Genomic DNA, 22,988 nt, shown 5'->3' with positions numbered 1-22,988 from the left:
CCATCTCCGTCTAATGTAGCCATTTATGCGTGCTTTTGTATGTTCCCCCATTTTTTGTCATAAGTTTATGCACCATTTTCAACCACCTGGGGAGGTTCCACAGCGCCACGAACTCCTCCCTTTCCACCGATCTCACGGGCAGTTACCTGAACAGCAAGCTGTTCGTTAACGCTGACCATAACTTCAATCTTGCCCTGAGGCTTAACGTCGCGTATAGCAAACTCTGCAATAGGCTTAGAGACATTCCATGCGATTTCACGGACTTCTTCCTCCTCATCTTCCTCATCATCATCATCATCTTCGTCCTCATCTTCATCCTCGGCCTTGGGCTTAGGCTCAACCTTGGTGACCTTAATTTCACGAGTTCCTTCGCAAATACGGACGAGAACATCACCGCCGTCCTTTGGAGCAGGGTATTGTGCGGATCGACGGGCTGGGAGGGCAGTCTCGGTATTTAAAAGTGGCCTAAATATACAATTGGCCTCGTCAGAAGAAACGAGCTGGACACCAATGGCCTTGGAAAGGTGAGCGGTAACAGTGACCATTGGGTGTGTGGATTGCTCGATGTCAGCCATTTCGAATTCCTCAATGAGAGAAGCCTGAATGGCGGCACCCCTGACAGCTACATCGGAGGGGTGAATGGCGGTTGGTGAGGTAGCTGGGGCAAGGACAGTTGTGATATCAGGGAATAGAGACTGGACAAGACGAGCAATCTTTGGAGTATGCGATGTTCCACCACAGAGAATGACCTACACGATGTAAGCATATATTTTAGAAGACTAGACACAAAGTTGAATGTACAAACCTCGTCGATATCGAGCAGATCAAGCTCGGCTTTCTGGACTGCCTGCTTGATGAGGTCGGTGAAGCTTCCAAAGACCTTTCCGGAGAGAAGTTCGTATCTTAAACGGTTAACGTTAGAAGTAAAGTCGATACCATTAGCAAGACTCTCGATGCTCAAAGAGGCGTTTGTGCCAATACTAAGAGCCTTCTTTGTAGCTTCGGCCTCGAGCTTTAGCTTAGCCAAGCTTCGAGTTTCTTCCCTGGGATCTATTTTATGCTTCTTGATGAACTCCTTGGCGAAGTGGTCAATGAGGACCTGGTCCAGCTGGGCACCTCCTAGTTCATAATCATGAGCAGTAGCCAAGATGGTATACATGCCACCTCTGGAGGCGATAACAGTAACGTCAGATCGAGTGCCACCCAAATCGGCAACAACAACAAGCTTGTCGGTGACCACAGCCTCAGGCCGAGCATCGTATGCTACGACGGCAGCAACTGGCTCATGGATGAACTGGAGAACCTCTATACCGGCTCCCTTCGCAGATTCCATCAATGCGGATCGCTGCGCATCGGTGAAATTTGTGGGGACAGTGATGACGGCGGCATTGACCTGTTTGCCAACATATTCAGAGGCAGAGTTCTTTAGGCGACGGAGATGGCGAGTGGTAACTTCAGACACAGTAAGTGTGCTTTTCTCCTCCTCGGTGCCTTCTTGCACAGTGAAAGCAATAGTGAACTCATGCTGTTGTGGGTGAGCGGATTGATGGCATGGCGTAGGGTCTATCGATTTGAATCTGGATATGACGGTCAGCCGAATGCTTCCCAACCAATTGTTCTTTCATCGGAATAGGCTTGATATTACTCTTTTCCAAGAAAATCTCTGAAGTAGGCGATGGTGTCGGCCGGATGTCGGACAATCTGAGATTTGGCTTGTGTGCCATGGTATTCATCACCGTCAACATACGAGATTATGGAGGGGATATGGCGATCTGGAATTGGGTAAAATTTCGAACGTTAGTCTATTGGCCCGATACCAATCTCGAAGGAGGGGATCCCACTAACCTCCATCTTCGTTCGCAATAACTTCTGCTTTTCCATCCTGCCCATGTAACACGCAAGAGTCAGAGAAAGAAATAAAATACAACCTGCGAACAGTTTACTTCAATGGTATCTGGTCTGCCACTTACAGGCGAGGTATAAGCAATGGAACTGTTGGAGTTGCCAAAGGAGATACCGATAGCACACCGCTCAGTCGCATCCGAGGCGACGCCAGCAGCTTGATCGCTCATATTTTCTTCCTTCTGATAAACAAGGAGGTTATGTCGGCCTCCAGAAGAACAGCAGTGTCAACGAAGAATTGGGCTGTTGAGACGGGGTTTCGTGGCGGGCAGATTGGCAGGTCAGCGACTTTTTGGCGGCACAAGAAGTGGAAAAAAACTTTTGCCTCGTTTTGGCTTTTTTTTTCTTCTGGCGGTTGACGAAAGCTTATCGATAACCAACACTTCCTGTACGACGAAAGATGGAAAGAGAAGAACGACCGACATTTCTTTGCTATTTCCATGGAGGGTGTCGAATGCCGTTGGAAGATACTTTATGTTCTCGAATTCATCTTCTATTTACTCTAAAACCCCACGTTCTAAACCCCATATAATAGTTAATTAGATCAATCGCCAAAATGGTAGTCGCCAGAGTATGTATCAACATCGCAACAACAGTCTATTTCACAACGAAAATGCCACATAAAACCGAAAATAAAAAGAAGAAAGAAAATATAGATATACTCTAAGGTATCCGGGAACCAGCTAATCAGTTAGACGCATCCTTCTGGCTCTGGGAGCTGGCACTCATGGTCGGACGGGTGGTGGGGAGCACCTGGCTCGCCATCTCCTTCTGCTTCATCTTGCCGTAGCCGTAGATGAGACCGCTAAAGAATCCCAGAAGAATGGCTGAGACACCACCGAACGTGACCGGAGTGTCGAAAAATACGAGTCCGCTAATTGCAAGTGGGAGCTTGTTCAAATACCCAACGAATGAATAGGTTGTTGACGAAGTCTTGCGAATGCACCAGGCAGATGAGTAGGAGATGAAGATGGCCCCTAGACCTGAGTATAGCATGCCAATGAGAATATTGTTGCGCGATTCAGCCGGGAAGTTCTTGGCCAGGTTAGCTGAAGACCAATTTTCGGTGACCAGAGAACAAATAATCATAATGGGCAGGGATATTAAGTTATTATAAAGCATAGCTAGTTCCGGTCAGTTTGCATTTCCAAAGCTTCGTGATTGATCAATTGGTCGAAGAATGTCACTTACTATCCCAGTCTTTGAAGTTAAGAGAGGTGATAAACTTGCGTGTGCCCAATACGTATAAAGCCGTGCAGATAACATTAAGACCCATCCAGGCATATCCGGCATTCAAGGTAGAGATAGCAGCAGCAGTCTCTCCCGAATGCCCAAAACCATTGACAGCAGCCTGAATATCAGCCCACGCAGCTACGACGGAGCTGAGCACCATACAACCGAAGGACAGCATAATCAGCGGAGTGACGCTTCCACCGAACCACAAGACCTCGCCATACGCAATGACAACGATCGTCAAATTCTTGAAGATGGTATACACCGGAACAGATAGAAATTGAAGAGCCTTGATACTGGTATAGATCATGGTCACGAAGAACACGGACACTGGGAGCCCTGATTCAGAGTATTAGCATGAGAAGAACCCACATAATGCTTCAATTAGCCGTGATATGGATATGTACATTTCTTGACCTTAGTACTTTCTAAAGCAACAAGGTTAGGGATAAATCCCGCTTGCTTTAAGACTAAAATCGCAGCGGTGCAAAGAACGGACTAGTGAATATATGTTAGCGTAGAACATTGATAGAAAATCTCTGGAGTACAAATGAAAATAACGAATATACCTGGATAGCTAGATAAAGGAAGTTCAAATTCCAGGATGAGCCCGAAACGACATACTTGTTCACAACTGTCATACTGATCGAAGAGAAGCAGTAGGCGAGAACAGCCGCACCAGGGCTGTTCTCAAGCTGTGATAAGATCCCACCCATGCTGCCGCTATCGCCGCGAGCCCGGTACTGGGGTGCAGGTCTGAATTTCTCGTCTCTTCTGCTCATATCCTGATCCTCGTTCTTCTTGTTCGACATGATGCTTTCGTTCCAAGGGGTATCAACTGATGGAGACTACTAATCCAATGGTTGTTTCGTGCTACCTCCTCTTGCCCGTGGGGTTTATAGTAGGATATACTCCGTACAATATGTTCGAAATAGAGACTCAAAATCACAGACTCATCTGCGTCCAAAATGCGCCAAACTTATTCATTGATTTGTGATATTCCATCTCTCCTGATTTTTTTTTTTCTTCAGTATTTATTTCAGCCTCGAAAGAGCGCGCGTCGCGAACCCCTTTTGGGAGAATATGCCGATTCTATTGGCTGGCTGATACGATTCTGGGCCGTCCCGGAAGCCAATAAACGACATTATGTGGTTTATGCTTATTTACATAAGTGACCAATGATAAGCAATTATAAAAAATATAACCCAATAATAAAATCTAAATATAACCCAATAAAATGACAATATCAGGTATAGCAAACTCAACGGGCACCTCTCTCTTTCTTCGCGGCAAAGGACTTTGCTCCACGACAGCACAGCATGACTGGGTGAAAGTTTGCCTGCGAGATGCCACCCTGATGCTGACCATGGCTAAATTGAAACCCGAGCCGGAGCTTGTTTTTGAAAGAAAGAACAAGAATCTGCTCAAAATCCCTAAAAGTAGAGTATCCTAGCTAGGGGCTTTCAACCTTGCGTTATTACTCCAGCTCTCACGACAAGATCTAACCATTCCTGCACAGATGCGCGAATTGAGAAACGACCAATTCCTCACCCCCCAGCTGCATCCCCTTATGCAGGAGCCAATGTACCCAAGGTCGTTTATGTCTCAACCAAGTCTCCGTTTATGAGCATTGCGAAACGCGTCCAAAAATTGTTGAGGGAAGCCGAAAAGCGTGCTACACAGAGTATTTGCCTAGGGAATAAGAGGAAATCTAGCAAGGACAAGCTTACACAGCTTAAAAATGCTTCGGAGGCATTACGAAAAGAGCCAGTCTTTATCAAGGCGACGGGGCGTGCCATTGACAAGGCCATGGAAGTGGGAAAGTGGTTTGACAAAAAGGATGGGTTTACCACCAAGGTGAAGACTGGGACAGTCATGGTGGTAGACGATATTGTTCGAGATGAGGTGATAGAAGCTGAAAAGCAGCTCACGGGCGACGCCCAACAAACTGATGACCAAGAAGATGTTGCATCCAAGGCGGATGCTGAAAGGAAGCAGGGAAAGAACAACAGCAAACCTGATAACGGAGATTTATCTGATCTACCCGACTCCAGAACTCGCTGGGTGAACATGGTAGAAATCACAATAACGATGGACTGAGACCTGTATGCGCTGTGGGACAGGTAAGATCGCATCAAATATCACTCTGGTCATTCCTGCACGCATATTTAGGTACCAGGTTAATCTGACAATCAGTCAGTGGATCCAGCTGGCCAGCTAACATTTAACTGAAGGCCACGGCCTGTTGAATGCTGAAGTACTTCTGCCACACCCAGCAGGCGTTGCAAGGCGGCTTTGAGAAGTACTCCACAGAAGCAAGGCATCAGATCGGGCCTTCCCACGTTAACAGTCTTATGTTGGATGCTTTGAATAACATTGGCTATATACAGCTGAGCTGCTCATCATCTATGCTCGCGGAGTATCAATCGTATTAGTTGGGCCTGAGAAAGGACACAATATTTTGAACGTGTAGTTGTCTTGGCATGAGCTGAAGTGCGGATGATGTCACAAGATCTGAGCCTTCTCAATATCAAAGCAACACGCGAGCACCAGCCGCCATAACAATCCAGATATTCAAAAATTACATCTATGTGTATATAACAAGCATTTGCTATATCCTAACCCGGCCTCGTTTTGCTTCGGTCGTGATTACGGACGAACGCGTGTCTCAACTTGTGTGGCGACTATCACAGCATTTTAGTTTGCTCAGCCTCAGGATATCCCGATGCTGCCGTATGGTTTGAGCTCCACGAATATCTCGACTCCATAATATGATCATCTTATAACCCATCTACAGCAATCTACCAATATGTCGAATGTTCACACTCCGCCCCCTTCGTACGGAGAATCAGCACAAACGCCTGCTCCACCTCCGCTGGGCCGGCCTGAACTATCACCTTTAACCCTCGATGGCAATCTGATCTATCCGGTCGTCCCTCCAACAACGGCCCTGTACGAGCTAACTCACGAGCTAGATGCTGGATACAGAAAAATCGGAATTTCCCGTCTTTGTCCCAACAGGAACACAGCCCAGCACGGGAATGTAAGAGAAAAACACATATATGATTTCTCACAACCTATATTTTCTTCTTCCGTTGAGATAACAGGGAAAAGAAAGAGTTGCCTTTCCGCTGCTTTGTGTCTACGTATGTCTCGCGGCATCATTAAGAGAGGATGGGAGCTCTTTCGGCTACGTTTAAACGGACAGACGGACGATCTGATATTTCGCATAAGACCCAGACATAGCCCGGAAAAGCAAGAAACGCTGCAATGGGAAGATGCAAACCAATCTCTCGTTGCCATTGAGACCGTCTGTATACCTGGTGGTTCTAATGTGAGGCCTGTGTTCCACATTGTTTGTGATATGGATGATCGATTTATTGATGCCCTGATCACTGCCTGGTGTGCAAAAATATGGATTGGACACCAATTTAGTGCAGCAGCAATGAGAGACCCGGAAGGCGATATGGGTGCGTCTCGTACTTTCGGGGGTTGATTCAGGTGGATATGTTCTCATTACTTTACGTGGATATTCACGCCCAACACCTTGATGGGATACGGTTTATTGGAATGATGGAGTTTATTATGAATATGGATATATATAATGGTTTTTGGACACAACGGGGGTCACTTCAAATGTCTCGGGAATACTAAGATCAATATGATATTTTCTAGTGAAAATGATCGAGCTTCAGCACAGCCTCGCTATGTAGTGGGGTTATATGCTGTGTTATGCTACTATACTTAATGGTAAAAAGCCCAGAAGAACATTAAATCACCTGGATATGATGCTAGTCTAGAGAGTGTCCGTGGACTAAGTCCAAAGCTACGCAGCAATGCAAGCACTCAATCAGGGTCCAAGGGTGCCTGCTCGACTGTAGAATTCATTCATTTCATTTCCCTACTCCCATCTCCTTCAACACCCGCAAAACCAGCTTCTTCTGTTCCACAACATCCAGCCTCTTCTCATCCGTCTCTCTCAGACACCTCCCAATAGCCACCACCATCATAACCCCAACGTCACCCTCTGCAGAGCTGTCAACCCAAACTTTCCCATTCCTCCCGACAGCAATTTCAAACCCACCATAACTTTCAAATTTCCTCCCCAGCTCTTCCAAAACAATAACACCGCCGGGTCCAGCACCATCTTTCCTTTCCGGACCGGTCATCATCAACCTAGATGCAAACAGAGTGGAAACATCAAACACCATCCCACCATTCAAGGGCCCAAGGCCATCAGGCTCTGCCTTTCCGGTAGCAGGGTTGACGCAAGTAAGTTCGACCTCTCCGCCTGCACCAACGCCCACAGATAGAATACGTGCATAAACTAGCTCGCCAGCCTTAAGCTGCGGCCTTGTTTTCTTTGTTGCTCCTTCAAAGGCGAGTTGACCGAGGAATGCATGTGGTGAGTTAGGAGATATTATGCAGTGAAAGAAATCAGGGCTCGAGTGGTGTATCTGGGCAATTATCAGGTCATTCTGGCATGGTATATAGCGTGTACTGGGAAACGGGAGGATTGAAGTTGTTGCATTCCGCTTGTTGTCGGATGCAAGAAGCCCCGCCTGCGAGGCTGCGATTATTTGTGAGGTCGGCTCCTGTGGCTCTTGTGCTTTGGCCTGTGATGTAAGTAGATGGAGATTTGGCCCTAATTTAGGAGCATTGGGCTGTGATAATTGAAGTATGTCCCCGGGGAGGATGGTTGATGTCATGGTGATCTAGATGAACCCAGCGCCCAACGCCTTGACCGATTGCCTCAGCAACAGTATATTGAGCTGGAGGTATAATTAAAGTGCAGTAAATCAGATCTGCAACACGGACCGTTTGATCGATAATAACTCAAAGCGTTGTAAGTATTATTAAAATAAAATAATGAATAAAAAAAAAAAAATAGAAGCCGGAGCTGATGCCGGCAAAACGTCGCGAAGTTCACTTTTTTTCACTTATCTCAGGCTTATCGATAAAATCACGTGAACTCCCAGGCGCCCTAGAGAAGTTTTAGAAAAAAAGGAGTTGAAAGTTGCCATGTTTCATCCTTGTTTGAGGGCGATGACAGAACTTGTTGCAGTGTTCAGGCCCTCAAAGACGGAGGATACGAAGTTTCGTCGATCGGCGGCGGTCCTGACATTGTTTTTCCCAACGCATCATGATCAACAGAGCGCCGTGCAGACTGTGTAAACGGGCTATTGAATGAACACTGGACTATGACAAAAGCGTACCATGGGTGTTAATATCAGAATCGCTGCATGCGCAACCAAGCAAGAGACAAGACACTCCAAGAGATTGAAGACCCCTCACTTGAACAGTTGCATATCGGCATTGGCTTAAAGTATAATCTATTCCCTAGTCGAACTATACATGCAAGTGTACTCTGTATGAGATGCTCACTAGTTTAGGGTGCAACGTTCCTGAGCCTTAGGTTTCAAAGTACCGCCAGAACCAGGAGTATTATGGTTCTATATGGGTTCTATAGCTCTAGCATGCAATAATGACGTCCTTAAAACCCCTGTTAATGAATCAATAATATAGATTCTTATTGTAACTGTCCGTGTATGAACTAAGTATCGGTACTAGGACTCAAGCGAAACTTAGTATGAAATAAATTGTAAATATAATTCTGAGCATTCATTATTCAGAATTGGTACGGAGTACTCCGTATCCAAAGACCGAATGTAAGGAGGATGGATTTGTTGGGGGTATCAGCCTTACTTCTCTCTGTTCTGTTCCTGTACAGGGTATGGAGTAAATGATGAGCGGGAGGCTGCGGTTTGCCTTCGGGATATGTAAAGGGTACATGTATGTGGGGAGTATAGCATTGCTTTTTGCAAATCTGCTGATCAATGTGCGATAACTACAGTAATTATGATTCCCCTGGAATGAACGAGTCCGTATAGCTATGCTTAGAAATACTAGATGAGGAAAAGTGGTGGTCCTGGAGAAGAGCAAGGGGTAGTAGCCGTCACAGAAGCAGACGCACAGGTACATAAGATGGAGAAACGACATATACATGGATAAGGCAGGGTTATGTGTATATGTAGCCAGAAGAAGTACTCTGCATGTAATTTTTCTTTTTTCCCCGTTTTACATCAAGGTTCCTTGACTGATCAAAGTACAACGTCCAGAGAGAACGATACGCTTAACGCTTGTCCCATTCTCATCCAGCCCGATCTGGAGGCATAGTTGGCTCGATCGGCCCGTTGTGGTGGTTTGCTTCATTGCAAATGCATGGCTTGAGTTATTTCCTCCCTTCTGCAGCGCCAAGTATGCCGCAAGAGTGGAACATGCGCCAGCAGTAGCAGTCTGTTCAACACCATCTTGGATTACCCGCACCTGAAGACTGGTGATGTAAGGCTCCTCTGTGAAGTCGGCTTCGTCCTGGACAAAATAGACGGCACCATAGTGGCGACTAACAACTGACTCGTCGACGGCTCTTTGTTTCCAGCTCGTATCAAGTTCGGGAGTCGGCGGTTCACCGGCTTCGAGAAGGTTCAGAAGGTTAGGGCTGTTGGTGAAATCCACCAATGTGTAGGTCACTCCCGTGGCGATCGACAAGATTGGGTACGATGCCTTCATCTTCTTCACATCCTCGACATTAGAGAGGCTTGGCTGTATCGCCAGTATCTCATCTTTTCTTGTTTCTCGACCGTGGATGTGGACGTTGTGCGGCATCAGAAGAACGCCAACCTGACGTAGTGGATCATATTCGGCGCGGAAGACCAGCTCATTGTACTGGATAAAGCATTCCAAAAAGGCAGCTGATGCGGATTTCTCTGCTTCTGTGCCCCCACGCGGAGCAGGTACTGGTGTAGTCGAGTCAAGAGGGTTCTCCTGAAATATGTATAACGCAACACCTAGGATAGCCTCAAAGGCCAAAGGCTTATGCGCTTTGGTCGCACCAAACAGTTCCAATTTCCGAACATTCTTGCCAATTTTCTCCAGGTACACTGGCTCGTGTAAAAATGCGGTATTATTATATCCGAATTCTATGGCAATCTGCATCTTCCGCTCCTGTGAGAGGGGATCATCCTTCTTCAGCCGCACCACCGCAAGTGGGCTTCCATCATATCTGCCATGAACAAGAGATGAAAAGCGTTAGACATCCAGAGATAGCAATAAAAAAAAGCAGTGTAATATGGGCTTGCAGCAGGAGAAATGGGTGTTGTTGAGTGTTTTATTAATTCGACAGAGATCTAACAGAGATCTACCCTCATCTCCGGATCCAAAAAGCCGGTTCTTCGTATCCAGTTGAGAGATGGGGTTGAAAAAAAATGCGAAGCTATCGAGGTAATATCAACCTTTCTGATGTGAACACATCAAGGGTCACTAAGATTTGGACATGTCAGTGATAAACTGCATATGTAGCTCGATATTTGGTCAACCGAATAATGACGAAGATGAGAGAGGACAAGGAAAAAAGAAACGAGAGTAATCCCGTATTATAACCAGAGTGTGAATGGCCGGATGAACTGCGCTGGGATGCGGTGGCTTGTCCTTGGACCTACCAAAACTACGAGGTCCAGCCTCCATTTCCACGAGCGGCCGCCTTTTCCGATGCAGGTCTTCCAGTCGCCCTCTTCTCTGTAGGTACTCCGTACAGAGCAGCTATCCCAATGCCACAGCTATAGCTGGTGTCTTTGGATCTCCTGCGGGATGAAGATCACGTCTCGCCCTCGAAGGGTTTTTCCTCCTTCGCTTTCTGCAAAGGCCGAAGAAAAAGACAAGTCACGGGAAGCCCGAGTGGGTAAAGTCACGTGATAGATTCTTCATGTGCAAATGATGATTACATAATAATGATGATACTAATAACAAACAGCGAGTCTCGACGCTGCACGTTGACATTACGTCGACGTATAGAAATACGGGCCTACAAAAGGAAGGTATTTCATGTATACGGGGAAATGGACGAGATACAGCCATGAGCATGGATATAACATTATTCGATAACGCCATACTCCATATCCCGTACGGAGTACGAGAGCTGGCTTTGGCTGTGGGACGAGCTTCTCTGCATTCTCTGGAAGCGGTGGCTTGTCTCGACATGACACTACTGGTGATGTGCAGCTTCGGCTCGTCAACTCGCTAGCCAGCTTGATACTGGCTTGTCCACGCTGTCTGGCTGATCAAGCGTGAACGGAGTCGTCATCATCCTTCGCGTATAATCTAATGCAATTCGACTGATAGGCTCTTGGTCGCTTGCTTCTCACCAGCGAGGACGAATCGAACAGGGAAGAGCCTTTTTGCTTTAATTTCATCTTACCAGCTAACTATCTGAGCACCCTCCCATGGGACAGACGGAAGTAGTCAAAGACGCTATTGAAAAAGGCAGTCAGAGAACGTGAACATAAACGTGATCGCCACATAGGAGAGAGAGAAGGGGGGATGGGGGGTCGGACAATAGCAGCCAGCTTTTATATGCTTTCAAGTCGGGGTGCAGGAACTTGGATTGGCGTGTGGACTCCTTTTTTTAGGGAGATCGCTTTCTCACAAACAAAACACACTCACACTCACATCTCAGTTCCGCCCAGCCAGCCCACATTCCCTGCCTGCGTGGGTGTGGATTATGGCTGTGTGGATGTGGATGTGTGGATGATTTCTGGGAGCCCCCCTTGCCTTGCTTGCGTATTCCAGGATGGTGATTGAAAGTAATAGGAGGAGAAGATGCTATCTCTTCTCGAAAGAGAAAGGCATTCCCACTCTTGGATCTCCCGATCAGTCGATTGACGTTTGATGCCCGGAGCATGAGATCCGTTTGAGGCCTCTCCATAAGGGCATTCGTGCCGTTCATTCGCCAGTTGGCCGTCACTGATCGTCTTCGCTCGGGTTGATCAGGCGGGGATGGCTGGTGTCTTATCCTTTCCACGGCGTGCCGTGGAGGTGTTCTAGCGTGAAGCCGAGACGCTGAGCTTGCCCGATGTTGATTAGCCGTTTGATCAAATACTACATCGAGCTCTGTGCGTTCAAACCCAAAGGCCGTTTTTCGCTTACACCTCGAGGGCGAGGACATGGGTCTGAATGTGAGAAACCGTTGGCGAAAGAGGCTAAAAATCTAGACTCCAGTCAAGGAGTTGAAGCAGAAAGGGAGAGACAACGGTGGAAGCCATTCGACCAGGGTTCGTTACGCCTATGGGCTCCTTGTCTTTCACTCCCTTTCTTTCTCCCTTCTCTTCCAACTGGCAGGACGGAGTAGATATAAGCATATAAGGAGCATGGCCGGGTGCAGCATGCTGCATAACCGTCTAAGCGACCTGTAAAATGTTATAAATATGCCTTCAATCTCGGCCTGTTGTCTGTATTATTGCCATTATTGAGAGGGGTGGGCTGAAGAAGCGTGTTTAAGGCGGTTGGTCGACACTAAATCAAGCCGCCACGGAGGCTGTGGAGATGGCGATGATGGCCTGTCACAAATCTGATCTGGCACATTTTTGGGGTTTTTTTTTTTTTGGCCATATCTTGTTTTTCCTTCTTCGGCTAAAGTTCAGAGCCCACGCTTCTTTTCTGGCCTCCTGCTGCTGTGATTCGCAATCGAGTCTTTTGCCCGCCTTGCTTTTCTCTGCTCGACTCTTTTCTTGGGACCCGTTGTACCGTATTATTGGGCGCGGAGCTTTACAATCCCGTTCCCATGGCCAAAACAAATAAGACGAGGCCAAAACAAAAACAAAAAAATAAAGAATGAATAATAAAAAAAAAAAAACTGAGAGCTCATCTTTCTTAACGGGGGGGCATGAGCAGAAAGTATAACGACGGTCTCGTTCGTATCTTGAGAATCGCCTTTGTTATGGGGTGGAGGAGGAGCCTGTCGACCTGCAACTAGGAAGTGACCCTTGCCTGTCAGGCTACAGGAAAGCCCTGGCTGATGTGACTGGCCATAACGGAATATAATTGAAGTCCACGGATACTCCGTACGCATCTGATATGAGAACCCTCCTCTCTCGCAGGCTATATCGGACTACCCGCAAGATGCAGACGCCAAGACGGACAACAGGATCGAGCGTACCATTAGTCCATACTTATATGCCCACTGACGGCTTCTAAGCTGTGGTGACTGGTTGGGTACGAGGCGCTGTTTGCCAGGTGCTGTGGGCTCTGGTGTAATTCTCGAAATGGCTGTTTGTATTCTTTTCGCACCCGTAGCCTCACGGGCAAAGTGAAGCCACAGCAGCCCATCGGGCTAATTTGATCAAAGGGAAGGAAAAAGTATCCTTCCTTCCGACGAACCTCTGTTGTACCGAATTGCGGGCGGACAACTGTGTGCAGCAGAGACGCGGTTGACCTGCAGGTCAGGGATGTTACTTTGTACGCATACTTCCAGGGGTAAGTCGCTCATAAGGGCAAAAGAGAGGCCCATAATATCGCGAAAAATTGAGATTTTCCCAACTTTAATGATGGTATATTTCGCTCGGTACAGACGGGCGAGGATCCCTGGACCGCCGATGGAGGTTTAAAAAGGCGATTAAAATATATCTATCTGAGTATAGACCAAGTCCTGAAATTTCCAAGGATAGCTTTATCTGATGTCGTATACGTATTTCGTAGAAGTCGACAGCATGGTGTTAATATAACATCCCTCCAAGGGTTCAGGGTCGACCATTTAAGCATGTAAGGAGGTCAATAATGGAGCGGAAAGGAAAAGAAGGGGCCATCAGGATGCAAATGAAAAAAACAACTGACGAACTGCAAAAATCGCACTGGGCCGGCCACGGAGACTGGGATAGATGCATAGTGACTGCATAAAGCAGAAAAGGAAAGTAACCTTTTCCAACAGGTCTCACGTCCTACATCGTAGTTACATAAAGTAGTGCAGACGAGGCGAGAGTACTTACGTACCTGTAAGGAAAAAAAAAAAAAAAAAGAGGATACATCCTCCAACCCACATAACTACAGAGGGCGAGGGAGGAGGGCGAGTTCCTGCATGTTGAAAGTCTTCACTCCCCTTTTCTGAGGAAACCCTTCGTAACTACTCCATACTCCGTATTGTCTCCATCCGCAGGCAAAAGATGATGTGCGCTCTCAGCATTTCATCGGCGTTCTTGAAGGCAGATGGTTCCCCCAGGATGTTTCGACTAACGAGCCAGCCCGTTGGGAAAGCTAAGTTTGTTATCGAAAAATAATAAGGGAGGATCCGATCTATATAGTTAAGTACGGAGTAAAGTGTGGCGCCCTGGGGTTTCGTGGTCTCCACGTACCCTTTCGTCCTGCAGGTAAAAGAAAAATAATACATATCTTACAGCGCTTGTTAATTAGCAGTGGATCTAGATGTCTCGGGGGGTGGGACAGTGAATGTGACGACTCGATCTCATAGTAGTTTACTCGCCTTTTATCTTGCCTGTCGTCTCCCTTCTGCCGTCGTGATTTTCTGTCTCCTTCTCTTTTTTCTCCTCTCCTCCGCTCTGCTTTTCCGCGTCATTGATGTCCAGGGAAGCAAGAAGAAAAGAAAAAGAGAAGGGCATTTAGAGGAGTCGCTGGTTTGACTATTGATTTTTCATTTCCCTTTTTCTCTTTCTGGTTGCTTTCGTTCTCTTCGTATATCTCGAGCCGGATTCATCTCGTCGTCTTCCTTGTTAGCAGTTGATATCGGCCTGGATCGGGTCGTCCGCTGACCTTTTTCGTCATTTCTTTTTCATACATACCTCTACTATTGACCATCTCCCCTCGCTGTCTTCCAAGCTTCGGTCAGCCTTCGTCTTCCTGGTTCTTGGTTCGTGTGGGTTGCGGCGCTGCTGTTGTTGTTGGATGGAGTAAGACGATGACTGGTTTGGAGCGAGCACAAGCGAACCAAGTAAACAAATAACCACCACCAACCTCCGAAAAAAAAGAAAAACAACTTCCTGTCAACACACACAGCACCACATACATACATCCAGACAAGACAGACGCCCAGGAGACAAGAGACAGCGCGCGCCTGTCTGCTGTTGACAAACGCCAGAAACAAGCCATCTCTTTCACGGCAGCAGGGAGATCAACCCGGTTCACGCTCTCGTTTTTAACCCGGCTCGCGTGGCTCCTTATTTACTTCCTCTCTCTTCCTCTCCCCTCCCCCCCTCTCTCTATCTCTCTCTACTGGCAAAGGACTTCCGACTTCAAATAATTATACCTCTCTACAAGCTGTATGTACGTCATGAACAGCCAAAACTCGAGCTCTGCCCCCAGCGGCAGTGAGGGTGCTGCTCTGCCGTGGATACTGGAGCACCTTCTGGCATATCCCGGGAGCTACGAGATTCCTCTACGCACCATGTACACGCTCAACTCTTCACCCCGAATGACGGACCTGTCCAGCGTGTCTCCCACTTTGAATGGCTCTGCTTTCTCGAAGGCTAACACAGCTCCATCTCCAACCGGTTCTGCACCCTCCTCGCGTCATGAGAAACACGGATCTGCCGACTCTTCCATGTCGGATACCGCTGCTCGATTCAAGGCCCAGATGATGGCCCAGATAGCTCAGCTGCCATCACAGCCAGCTTCTCTTCCGCCAAGCTTCATCACCTCTTTCGTTCGACGGTCTTTCCCCCCTGTACTAGAGGAGGTAGATTTTCCACAGGCCTTGACTGCGCTAGACTATCTCCGAGACTTGGAAAACCGCCGCAAGAGAGAAGTTGTTAACGCCTTTGACAGATTGGGCCTTACTGGAACCGAAAGCGAGAGACAGGAGCTCTCCAGACGGTACCCGGGTGTCCTGGCCTGGCTTAACAAAATCCAAGAAAACGAGAGAAACGTCATTGCCCTCTACACTCAAGTGTACCTCCGCATCCGATATTGGGTATGTATTGGCTGATATGCATTTTCATTATTATTGGTTGTTATTTCTTTTTCTTTATCACACTGCTAACAAGGTATAGGCGCTAGTGAACGAGATGCTTCTTACTCCGTTTAACAGATACAATTGCATTGCCTTGTTGAACACTCTATTTCCTCCACTGGATTCCAGACCACCAACCCCACATCTCAACGGGAAGCTGCTGCTAGATCATCGAATGCGGTTCTATGACTATATCTGCTCCTTTGAGAAAAAGGGTGTGCAGGTATTAAAACATGTCATCGAACAAGACAAACGACCAGAGGATAAGACTGGTTGGCCGGTTGCTAGATGCATGATTGATAAGTACCTTGACTTGGCTAACAGCATGATTAACGAATGCTCCGAAGTCACCGGTTGCCAACACTTTGCAGAATCCTCTGAAGGACAGCGCAAAGGGCGAAAAGTCGACTCCGGAATTAGCTTCACCTCTTCTGAACGCCCCTCGACAAGTGGAAGCTCCTCTAGCAGTTCTAAAAACATTACAAAGCCCTCCACACCACCATCTCAAAGCCAGCAGCTCAAGGGCACAAATGGATCTACTCTAGAAAAAATCGCTCGGGAAATCAAGAAACTAAAATCTCGCGGCGATCTAAGAGATGCAGCCAAGGAACCTAAACGACCAAACACCGTCAAGAAGATCAAGTCATCTGGCCTCCTAAGGGAAACCATGCGTGGCCTGTCCCTGAGTGATGAGCCTACTTTTGACCCAGACAAGTTCAAGCAACAGAGAAAACAATGGGAGGCAAAAAATGCACACAAGCTCAGACAAGCAGCTGAGTGAAAATGAGGAGAGAGACTACTGCCCCGTACAGCTCTCGGCCCTTTTGAACGAATTTCACGAATTTCTCTACGTGTCATATCTCCGCCACTCATCCTCTTTTTCTTTTTCACCTTTCCGGATAACTTCAACGATACCCCATTCGCATACATAATTTTCCGTGACAACAATGGATCCTTTCCTTTCGTTTCTTTTTTGTTTTCGACCTGGCAGACTTTCAACAGCCGAGATATTCTACAACCACTGAATTTCGCAAGCCACCAGACTACTATCTGGCACCAGTTTCCTATTCTCCTCTCTCTCCGTCTTCCTCTCTTCCAGGTGTCCACCACAATGACTCAGAACGATTCTCTTTATCAGGCCATGAATGAAAGAGGACCGGCTTCTTGCTTTTTGTTTTCATTCTCCTTGTCTTTCACACAAACGGCGCTCGGAGATTACAGGTTCTTCTTCTTTTTTAAAAAATATTTACTACCATCTCTCGCGATTGATTTGACCTGACTTCCTCAACCGACAAATGGTCCAACAATCAAATACCCTCTTCGCTGGCCCACAGGTTAACCAAATTCTCAAATTTCCATTCCCGACTAACAACAATTGTTTGCAGGCAATAGGCCCCTATTGGAGGATTCCATTCTTGTATCTGTTCAGGCTCTGGCTCTCATAGCCTCTGCTGTTTTGCCCCATCTTGAGCTGGATGTTTGGCCACCCCTGTGTGTCTTTCTCTTCTTGCCTTTCTACTACTGGATGTACGCTTGACTCTGACCGACTGTACTCTGTTTACCTTCTCCCGAGCGATCGATCGAAAAAGTGTTACTGTTACTGTTAATCGTTAATCGCTAAAGTCGCTTCATTAGTAATTAATACATCTATGAGGTGCTGCCATACGTATTTGTATTCTAATAATATAATTAATTATTCAATGTTAATTTCTGTCATAAATTTATTTTGTATTATTAGTTATGGATTAACTCGCTGCTTGTTTACGTTGATGTCATCGTTTTGGTCGACCTAATTAGCGTATAAAACACGAAATCTGGCCAGAAGGCCAGAAACATCAGTCAACGGCCAACTATAAGACACTATCCAGCGCCAGACAGGCACTTCCAATTCGTCTTGTGAGCCCTGTTAGAAAGGCTTGGTGGCTCTGTGTTTCTTCCAGAATATGCATTTGCAGGAGAAATATAGAATCTGAAGCTTCCAGGCGCTCTACTTCAGCAGTTCCGCCATCTACGCCCATCCCACCACATACCACTTGTGCCCACAGGCTGCGGTCCCAACGACTCAGTGATAATGTCGACCATAATTTCATGGTCCATACGGCCGTTGAGTCTGCTTTTAGTTGGCCTTGCGCTTCTTCCAAACGTATCGCAGGCCAATCCGTCTGTCAACGTTGCCTTGAGCGCTTCGTTCAATTCAGCTCCTTACCTCGTGGAACTCCTGTAAGCCACCTAACTATCATTAGCTATTCCCTTGCTGACATGTGAGTACCAGAGAAACAGCGGCCGAAGAGAACTCGACATCCTATTTCCCCCTTCTTGATCGCATTGCCGATGGTAGATTCGTGGATGCCACCACCGAGAAAGACCTCTACGAACAATTCATTCAGGTGCTCAGCGAAGATGGCCATATCACGGATCCCGTTGCCTTGTCATCATTCAAATTTGCATTGTCAATTCGATCCACTGCGCCGCGAATCCAGGCTCATTACCAATATTATAACTCCTCCGTTGAGAATTCGTTGATGGCAGCGCAAGATGCTGTGTGTCAGGTTTGGGCGCATTATGACGGATCTCAGTATTGTTCGCCTACTTTAGAGCATGCCCAGCAGCCTTTAATTGCTGGAAGGGACGAGTGCGTGAGTCGTTGATTTGTTGGAAAAGCGAGCGAGAAGAATAATGGAATGGTCTGAAACGCTGCTAACTGCTGTTGCTTCTAGGTCACTTGAGAAACTGCTTCCTTTCGATCGTATGTTGGTTGTTCCAAACGCCCAAGATGAGGAAAACCAGCAATCGCTAGTTTTATATGCGGATATAACCTCGCCTTTATTCAGCGAGTTCCATAAGGCAGTCAGCCGAAGAGCCAGAGATGGTGAGATGTCTTACCGGGTCCGTTACCGGCCATCGACGGCTGCTTCTAGACCAGCAAAGCCTCTTTTCGTCAGTGGTTATGGAGTAGAACTTTCTCTCAAGCGTACCGATTACATCATGATTGATGATCGCGCTTCAGGAAAAGGCGACTCTAAGGAGACTCCCCTTGACTCAAAGCCAACATTGGCAGTTGACGGACTCTCTGACAGCCCTACTGCTGACCTTGAACCTCTTTCTTCATCCGAAGTGTCAACCCTTGGATTGAATGCTGCGAGCTTTGTCATGAATAGTGATGACCCATTCGATACCCTAATCAAGCTATCTGATGATTTCCCTAGGCACTCAAAGACAATTGCTGGCGTCAATGCAACCTCAGAATTTCTCGCTGAATATGAGGAAAATAGGAAAAATGGATTGCAGCCAGGTATAAACACTATGTGGATCAATGGTGTTCAAATGTCTCCTCAAAACATCGATGCTTTCTCCCTTCTAGCCCATCTAAGGCAGGAGCGGAAACTAATGAACTCGCTCAATGAACTTGGGTTGCAAGTACAAGAAGCCGTCAAGCTTTTGTCTAATCCAACCATCACAATGGCCCAGAAAGTACACGGAAGCCAGAGGTACGACTATCGAGATGATATTGAGGGAGGGGGGGTTATCATCTGGCTCAATGATTTAGAAAAGGATTCTCGATATAAAGACTGGTCAGACGATATCATCACAGTAAGTTGGACCAGCTATCCTAAACTCCTTCAAGACCGTGTGCTTATAAAATAATATAGCTTCTGCAACCAACGTATCCTGGCCAGTTCCATGAACTCCGTCGCGATGTTCACAACGTCATTGTTCCTTTGGATCTGGCAAATAAGGAAGACATTACTCTCTTTGTCGAGGAGATACAAGCTTTTGTTCTGAACAATGTTCCTATTAGATTCGGATTGGTTCCAACCCAGCTTAGTGATCTCTCCAAGGAGCAGGCAAAGATTGCTTATTATTTGAATAAAACTTACGGACTTGAGTCTGTGTTTAGTTATTTTACCGAGGTTTGTCTTCGTCAAGCTATGTAATCACCACATACGCAGAGGTGCTAACTTACTTACCTTAGATATACTCATCTCAGAAATTCAATTTACCCAGCAAAGTTGATTTTGAAACAGCTATCAAAGACAGGGTGCCGAAAGATGATCAGTCAATAATCTTGTTTGAAGATGTGCTGAAATCTACTGAACTTGATGCCTTGATGCAAAAGTCTAGAGGCTATCTCAAGAGATTAGCTATCGACAGAGAGAATCCCCCTGTATATGCCAACGCTATCCCTATTGAGCGTGACGAGCGATGGATGCACTTCCTAATCGACAGGTTGTTCAAAGATGTGCAGGGTTTGCAGCGGCGTATTTATGAAGGGGACTACAAGGGAGACGTTTGGCTTCCCAGCTTTTACCTGGAAGAAGCGTCTCCAAAATTCAACACATTGGTTATCCCCGACGACCCCAGTGACATAACCGTGAAAAGCATAAACGATGCTTATTCGAAATATAAGGAAGCTTTTGAGACCATTCCACGAATACCAGGGAAGGGCGATTCTGGCATAGATAAATGGGCTCAACTGGCACTTGTTATCGATCTAGATGATGAACATGGCGCAAAGCAATTGGCTAACGCGGTTGCTTTCCATAAAAAAAATCCAGAGGTGGAGGTTTTAATACTGCACAAGCCATCGATGCCAGAAAATGGGCCAGCACTGTCTACTGAGCTGCATAAACTCCTTGATGACGGACGTGATTTGGAAATAGATGCTATCGACACTTTACTTGACAAGGAAACAAAGAGCAAGAGGGCCTCAGCCGATGCACAGAAGTTTTACTCGACTATCCAGCCAGTGATAACTGAACTGGGAGCGGACGGGAATGGCATGCATGTTATTTTGAATGGAAGATTGATTGGACCCCTCAACCAAACAACAATCTTGGACACTCAGGATCTGGAATTGGCACTGCAGTATGAACGTTCCAAGCGCCTTACTCCTGTGGTAATAGCCCTTGAGTCACTAAAGGAAACTGATAAAATCCGTGATCACCTTGCCTTTGCAAGACTCACATCCATGGTAGCACTCTCGACAATTTCAGATATCCCGGAAGGAACCTTCCAAAGGCCCCCAATGATCCGCACTGAAATTTTCAATAGCTGGGTTACCAAGCATTCAGCAATTACTGTATCGAACTCAGAAGCTCCTTTGATCAAAATCGTTGCGACATTAGACCCCGCAACAGAAGTTGCTCAGCGGTGGATTCCCATCTTGAAAGTTTTGTCCCAGCTCCACGGTGTCTCTCTACGGATATTCTTGACCCCTCTAGAGACCCTTAAGGAACTACCCGTGGAAAGGTTTTACAGACATGTCCTTGAACCTGCACCATCGTTCCGTGACGATGGCTCACTAAATCGACCTGGAGCTTCTTTCCATGGGGTTCCCCAGGAAGCATTACTGAACCTCGGCATGGATGTCCCCCCGTCTTGGCTTGTGGCCCCTAAAGACTCAGTCCACGATCTAGATAATATCAAGTTGAGCTCTCTAAAAGAAGGCACCAATGTTGATGCCATTTACGAGCTTGAACATATCTTGATCGAGGGCCATTCCCGCGACATGTCCAAGAACAAACCTCCGAGAGGTGTCCAACTACTTCTAGGAACCGAAAGGGACCCTCATTTTACCGATACCATTATCATGGCAAATCTCGGCTATTTCCAGTTTAAGGCACAACCAGGGCACTGGCAGATAACATTGAAGCCGGGCAGAAGCGATAACATTTTCAATCTCGATAGCGTTGGTGGCATGGGTTACAGCCCTAAGCCGGGTGACGATAACAACGAAGTCTCGCTGCTATCATTCCAAGGAAAGACCCTCTTCCCTCGTCTGTCTCGCAAATCTGGCCACGAATCGGATGACGTTCTCGAGGATGGATCTAAGAAACAAGGCTCAGCAAAAAATCTTCTCTCTCAGGGGCTTGATTTCGCATCCGGTGTTTTCTCCGGTGTATCAAAGACGCGAAAGGAGAAGCATGCGGACATTAACATTTTCTCAGTTGCCAGTGGCCATTTGTACGAGCGAATGCTGAACATCATGATGCTATCTGTGACGAAGCATACGAAACATTCTGTCAAATTCTGGTTCATTGAGCAATTCCTCTCACCTTCATTCAAGACATTTGTCCCTCACTTGGCTGAAAAGTACGGATTTTCTTATGAGATGGTTACATATAAATGGCCACATTGGCTCCGCCCACAGCGTGAAAAACAGAGAGAGATTTGGGGTTATAAGATCCTCTTCCTTGATGTGCTTTTCCCTTTGTCATTAGACAAGGTTATTTTCGTGGATGCAGACCAAATTGTCCGTACTGACATGTACGATCTCGTTTCTCTCGATCTAGAGGGTGCTCCATATGGCTTCACGCCAATGTGTGACTCCCGCACCGAGATCGAAGGCTTCCGGTTCTGGAACCAAGGATACTGGAAACGTTTCTTGCGCGGTCGACCGTACCACATTTCTGCGCTTTATGTTGTTGACCTGAACCGCTTCCGTGCCATCGCCGCTGGTGATAGGCTTAGAGGACAATACCAATCTCTATCTGCTGATCCAGAGAGTTTATCTAACCTTGACCAGGACCTACCAAACCACATGCAGCATTCTATTCCTATCAAGAGTCTTCCCCAGGACTGGCTTTGGTGCGAGACTTGGTGTTCTGACGAGTCTCTCAAGACCGCCAAAACGATCGACCTCTGCAATAACCCAATGACCAAGGAACCAAAGCTCGACAGGGCAAGAAGACAAGTACCTGAATGGACTGTTTATGATGAAGAGATCGCACAGCTGGCACGGACAGTCGGCGCGAAAGACATTGAGTTGGATCATACCCAACATGAAGCCAAAGAGACAGAACCAGAGGATACGAACAAGGATGAGTTGTGAAACGTGATTCCTCATTAAAATTTACTATACACAGATTCCTAGATTTACCAGCCGATGTTTAGAAACAAATTGTTTATTTTATATCCTTCTTGTCTCCACTTAACTATATGGGCGGCGAGCTCCGCTGTCCGTCTGCCGCGGGCCATGCGTCACGTGCATTTGCTTTCACCTTCCCACCATCTATAAATCAACGTCCATCCTGCAGTGGAAACATTGTACTCATACGAAGAC

At 46.8% G+C, this 22,988-nt stretch overlaps 10 protein-coding genes across 10 annotated transcripts; 4 read left to right on the top strand and 6 right to left on the bottom strand.

The window, feature by feature from the left end:
• Positions 1–65: 65 nt before the first annotated feature.
• Positions 66–2,072, bottom strand: TRV_03284 (uncharacterized protein; the record flags this gene model as incomplete). Its single annotated transcript, XM_003022581.1, has 5 exons — positions 66–749; positions 806–1,577; positions 1,646–1,772; positions 1,846–1,882; positions 1,971–2,072. 5 exons carry the CDS (start codon positions 2,070–2,072, stop codon positions 66–68), a joined length of 1,722 nt encoding a protein of 573 aa, XP_003022627.1.
• A 517-nt stretch (positions 2,073–2,589) lies between these two features.
• Positions 2,590–3,445, bottom strand: TRV_03283 (uncharacterized protein; the record flags this gene model as incomplete). The annotated part of the gene is made up of 2 exons (XM_003022580.1): positions 2,590–2,951; positions 3,094–3,445. The coding sequence occupies 2 exons, from the start codon at positions 3,443–3,445 to the stop codon at positions 2,590–2,592; spliced, it is 714 nt and encodes a 237-aa protein (XP_003022626.1).
• Positions 3,446–3,647: 202 nt separating this feature from the next.
• On the bottom strand, positions 3,648–3,947 carry TRV_03282 (uncharacterized protein; the record flags this gene model as incomplete). Its single annotated transcript, XM_003022579.1, has 1 exon — positions 3,648–3,947. The coding sequence occupies one exon, from the start codon at positions 3,945–3,947 to the stop codon at positions 3,648–3,650; it is 300 nt and encodes a 99-aa protein (XP_003022625.1).
• Positions 3,948–4,372: 425 nt separating this feature from the next.
• TRV_03281 (uncharacterized protein) lies at positions 4,373–5,235 on the top strand (the record flags this gene model as incomplete). Its single annotated transcript, XM_003022578.1, has 2 exons — positions 4,373–4,574; positions 4,655–5,235. 2 exons carry the CDS (start codon positions 4,373–4,375, stop codon positions 5,233–5,235), a joined length of 783 nt encoding a protein of 260 aa, XP_003022624.1.
• Positions 5,236–5,944: 709 nt separating this feature from the next.
• TRV_03280 (uncharacterized protein) lies at positions 5,945–6,631 on the top strand (the record flags this gene model as incomplete). Its single annotated transcript, XM_003022577.1, has 1 exon — positions 5,945–6,631. One exon carries the CDS (start codon positions 5,945–5,947, stop codon positions 6,629–6,631), a length of 687 nt encoding a protein of 228 aa, XP_003022623.1.
• A 397-nt stretch (positions 6,632–7,028) lies between these two features.
• Positions 7,029–7,844, bottom strand: TRV_03279 (uncharacterized protein; the record flags this gene model as incomplete). The annotated part of the gene is made up of 1 exon (XM_003022576.1): positions 7,029–7,844. One exon carries the CDS (start codon positions 7,842–7,844, stop codon positions 7,029–7,031), a length of 816 nt encoding a protein of 271 aa, XP_003022622.1.
• Positions 7,845–9,213: 1,369 nt separating this feature from the next.
• On the bottom strand, positions 9,214–10,131 carry TRV_03278 (uncharacterized protein; the record flags this gene model as incomplete). Its single annotated transcript, XM_003022575.1, has 1 exon — positions 9,214–10,131. One exon carries the CDS (start codon positions 10,129–10,131, stop codon positions 9,214–9,216), a length of 918 nt encoding a protein of 305 aa, XP_003022621.1.
• Positions 10,132–14,435: 4,304 nt separating this feature from the next.
• Positions 14,436–14,579, bottom strand: TRV_03277 (uncharacterized protein; the record flags this gene model as incomplete). The annotated part of the gene is made up of 1 exon (XM_003022574.1): positions 14,436–14,579. The coding sequence occupies one exon, from the start codon at positions 14,577–14,579 to the stop codon at positions 14,436–14,438; it is 144 nt and encodes a 47-aa protein (XP_003022620.1).
• A 668-nt stretch (positions 14,580–15,247) lies between these two features.
• TRV_03276 (uncharacterized protein) lies at positions 15,248–16,706 on the top strand (the record flags this gene model as incomplete). The annotated part of the gene is made up of 2 exons (XM_003022573.1): positions 15,248–15,886; positions 15,966–16,706. The coding sequence occupies 2 exons, from the start codon at positions 15,248–15,250 to the stop codon at positions 16,704–16,706; spliced, it is 1,380 nt and encodes a 459-aa protein (XP_003022619.1).
• Positions 16,707–17,996: 1,290 nt separating this feature from the next.
• TRV_03275 (uncharacterized protein) lies at positions 17,997–22,757 on the top strand (the record flags this gene model as incomplete). Its single annotated transcript, XM_003022572.1, has 5 exons — positions 17,997–18,145; positions 18,198–18,557; positions 18,643–19,516; positions 19,576–19,836; positions 19,899–22,757. 5 exons carry the CDS (start codon positions 17,997–17,999, stop codon positions 22,755–22,757), a joined length of 4,503 nt encoding a protein of 1,500 aa, XP_003022618.1.
• Positions 22,758–22,988: the final 231 nt, after the last annotated feature.

This window comes from Trichophyton verrucosum (genome assembly GCF_000151505.1).
Source record: "Trichophyton verrucosum HKI 0517 chromosome Unknown contig00275_1.f1.exp, whole genome shotgun sequence".
Classification (NCBI taxonomy): domain Eukaryota; kingdom Fungi; phylum Ascomycota; class Eurotiomycetes; order Onygenales; family Arthrodermataceae; genus Trichophyton; species Trichophyton verrucosum.
Note: the sequence above shows the minus strand (reverse complement) of the source record. Positions and strands in the feature narration are given on the sequence as shown.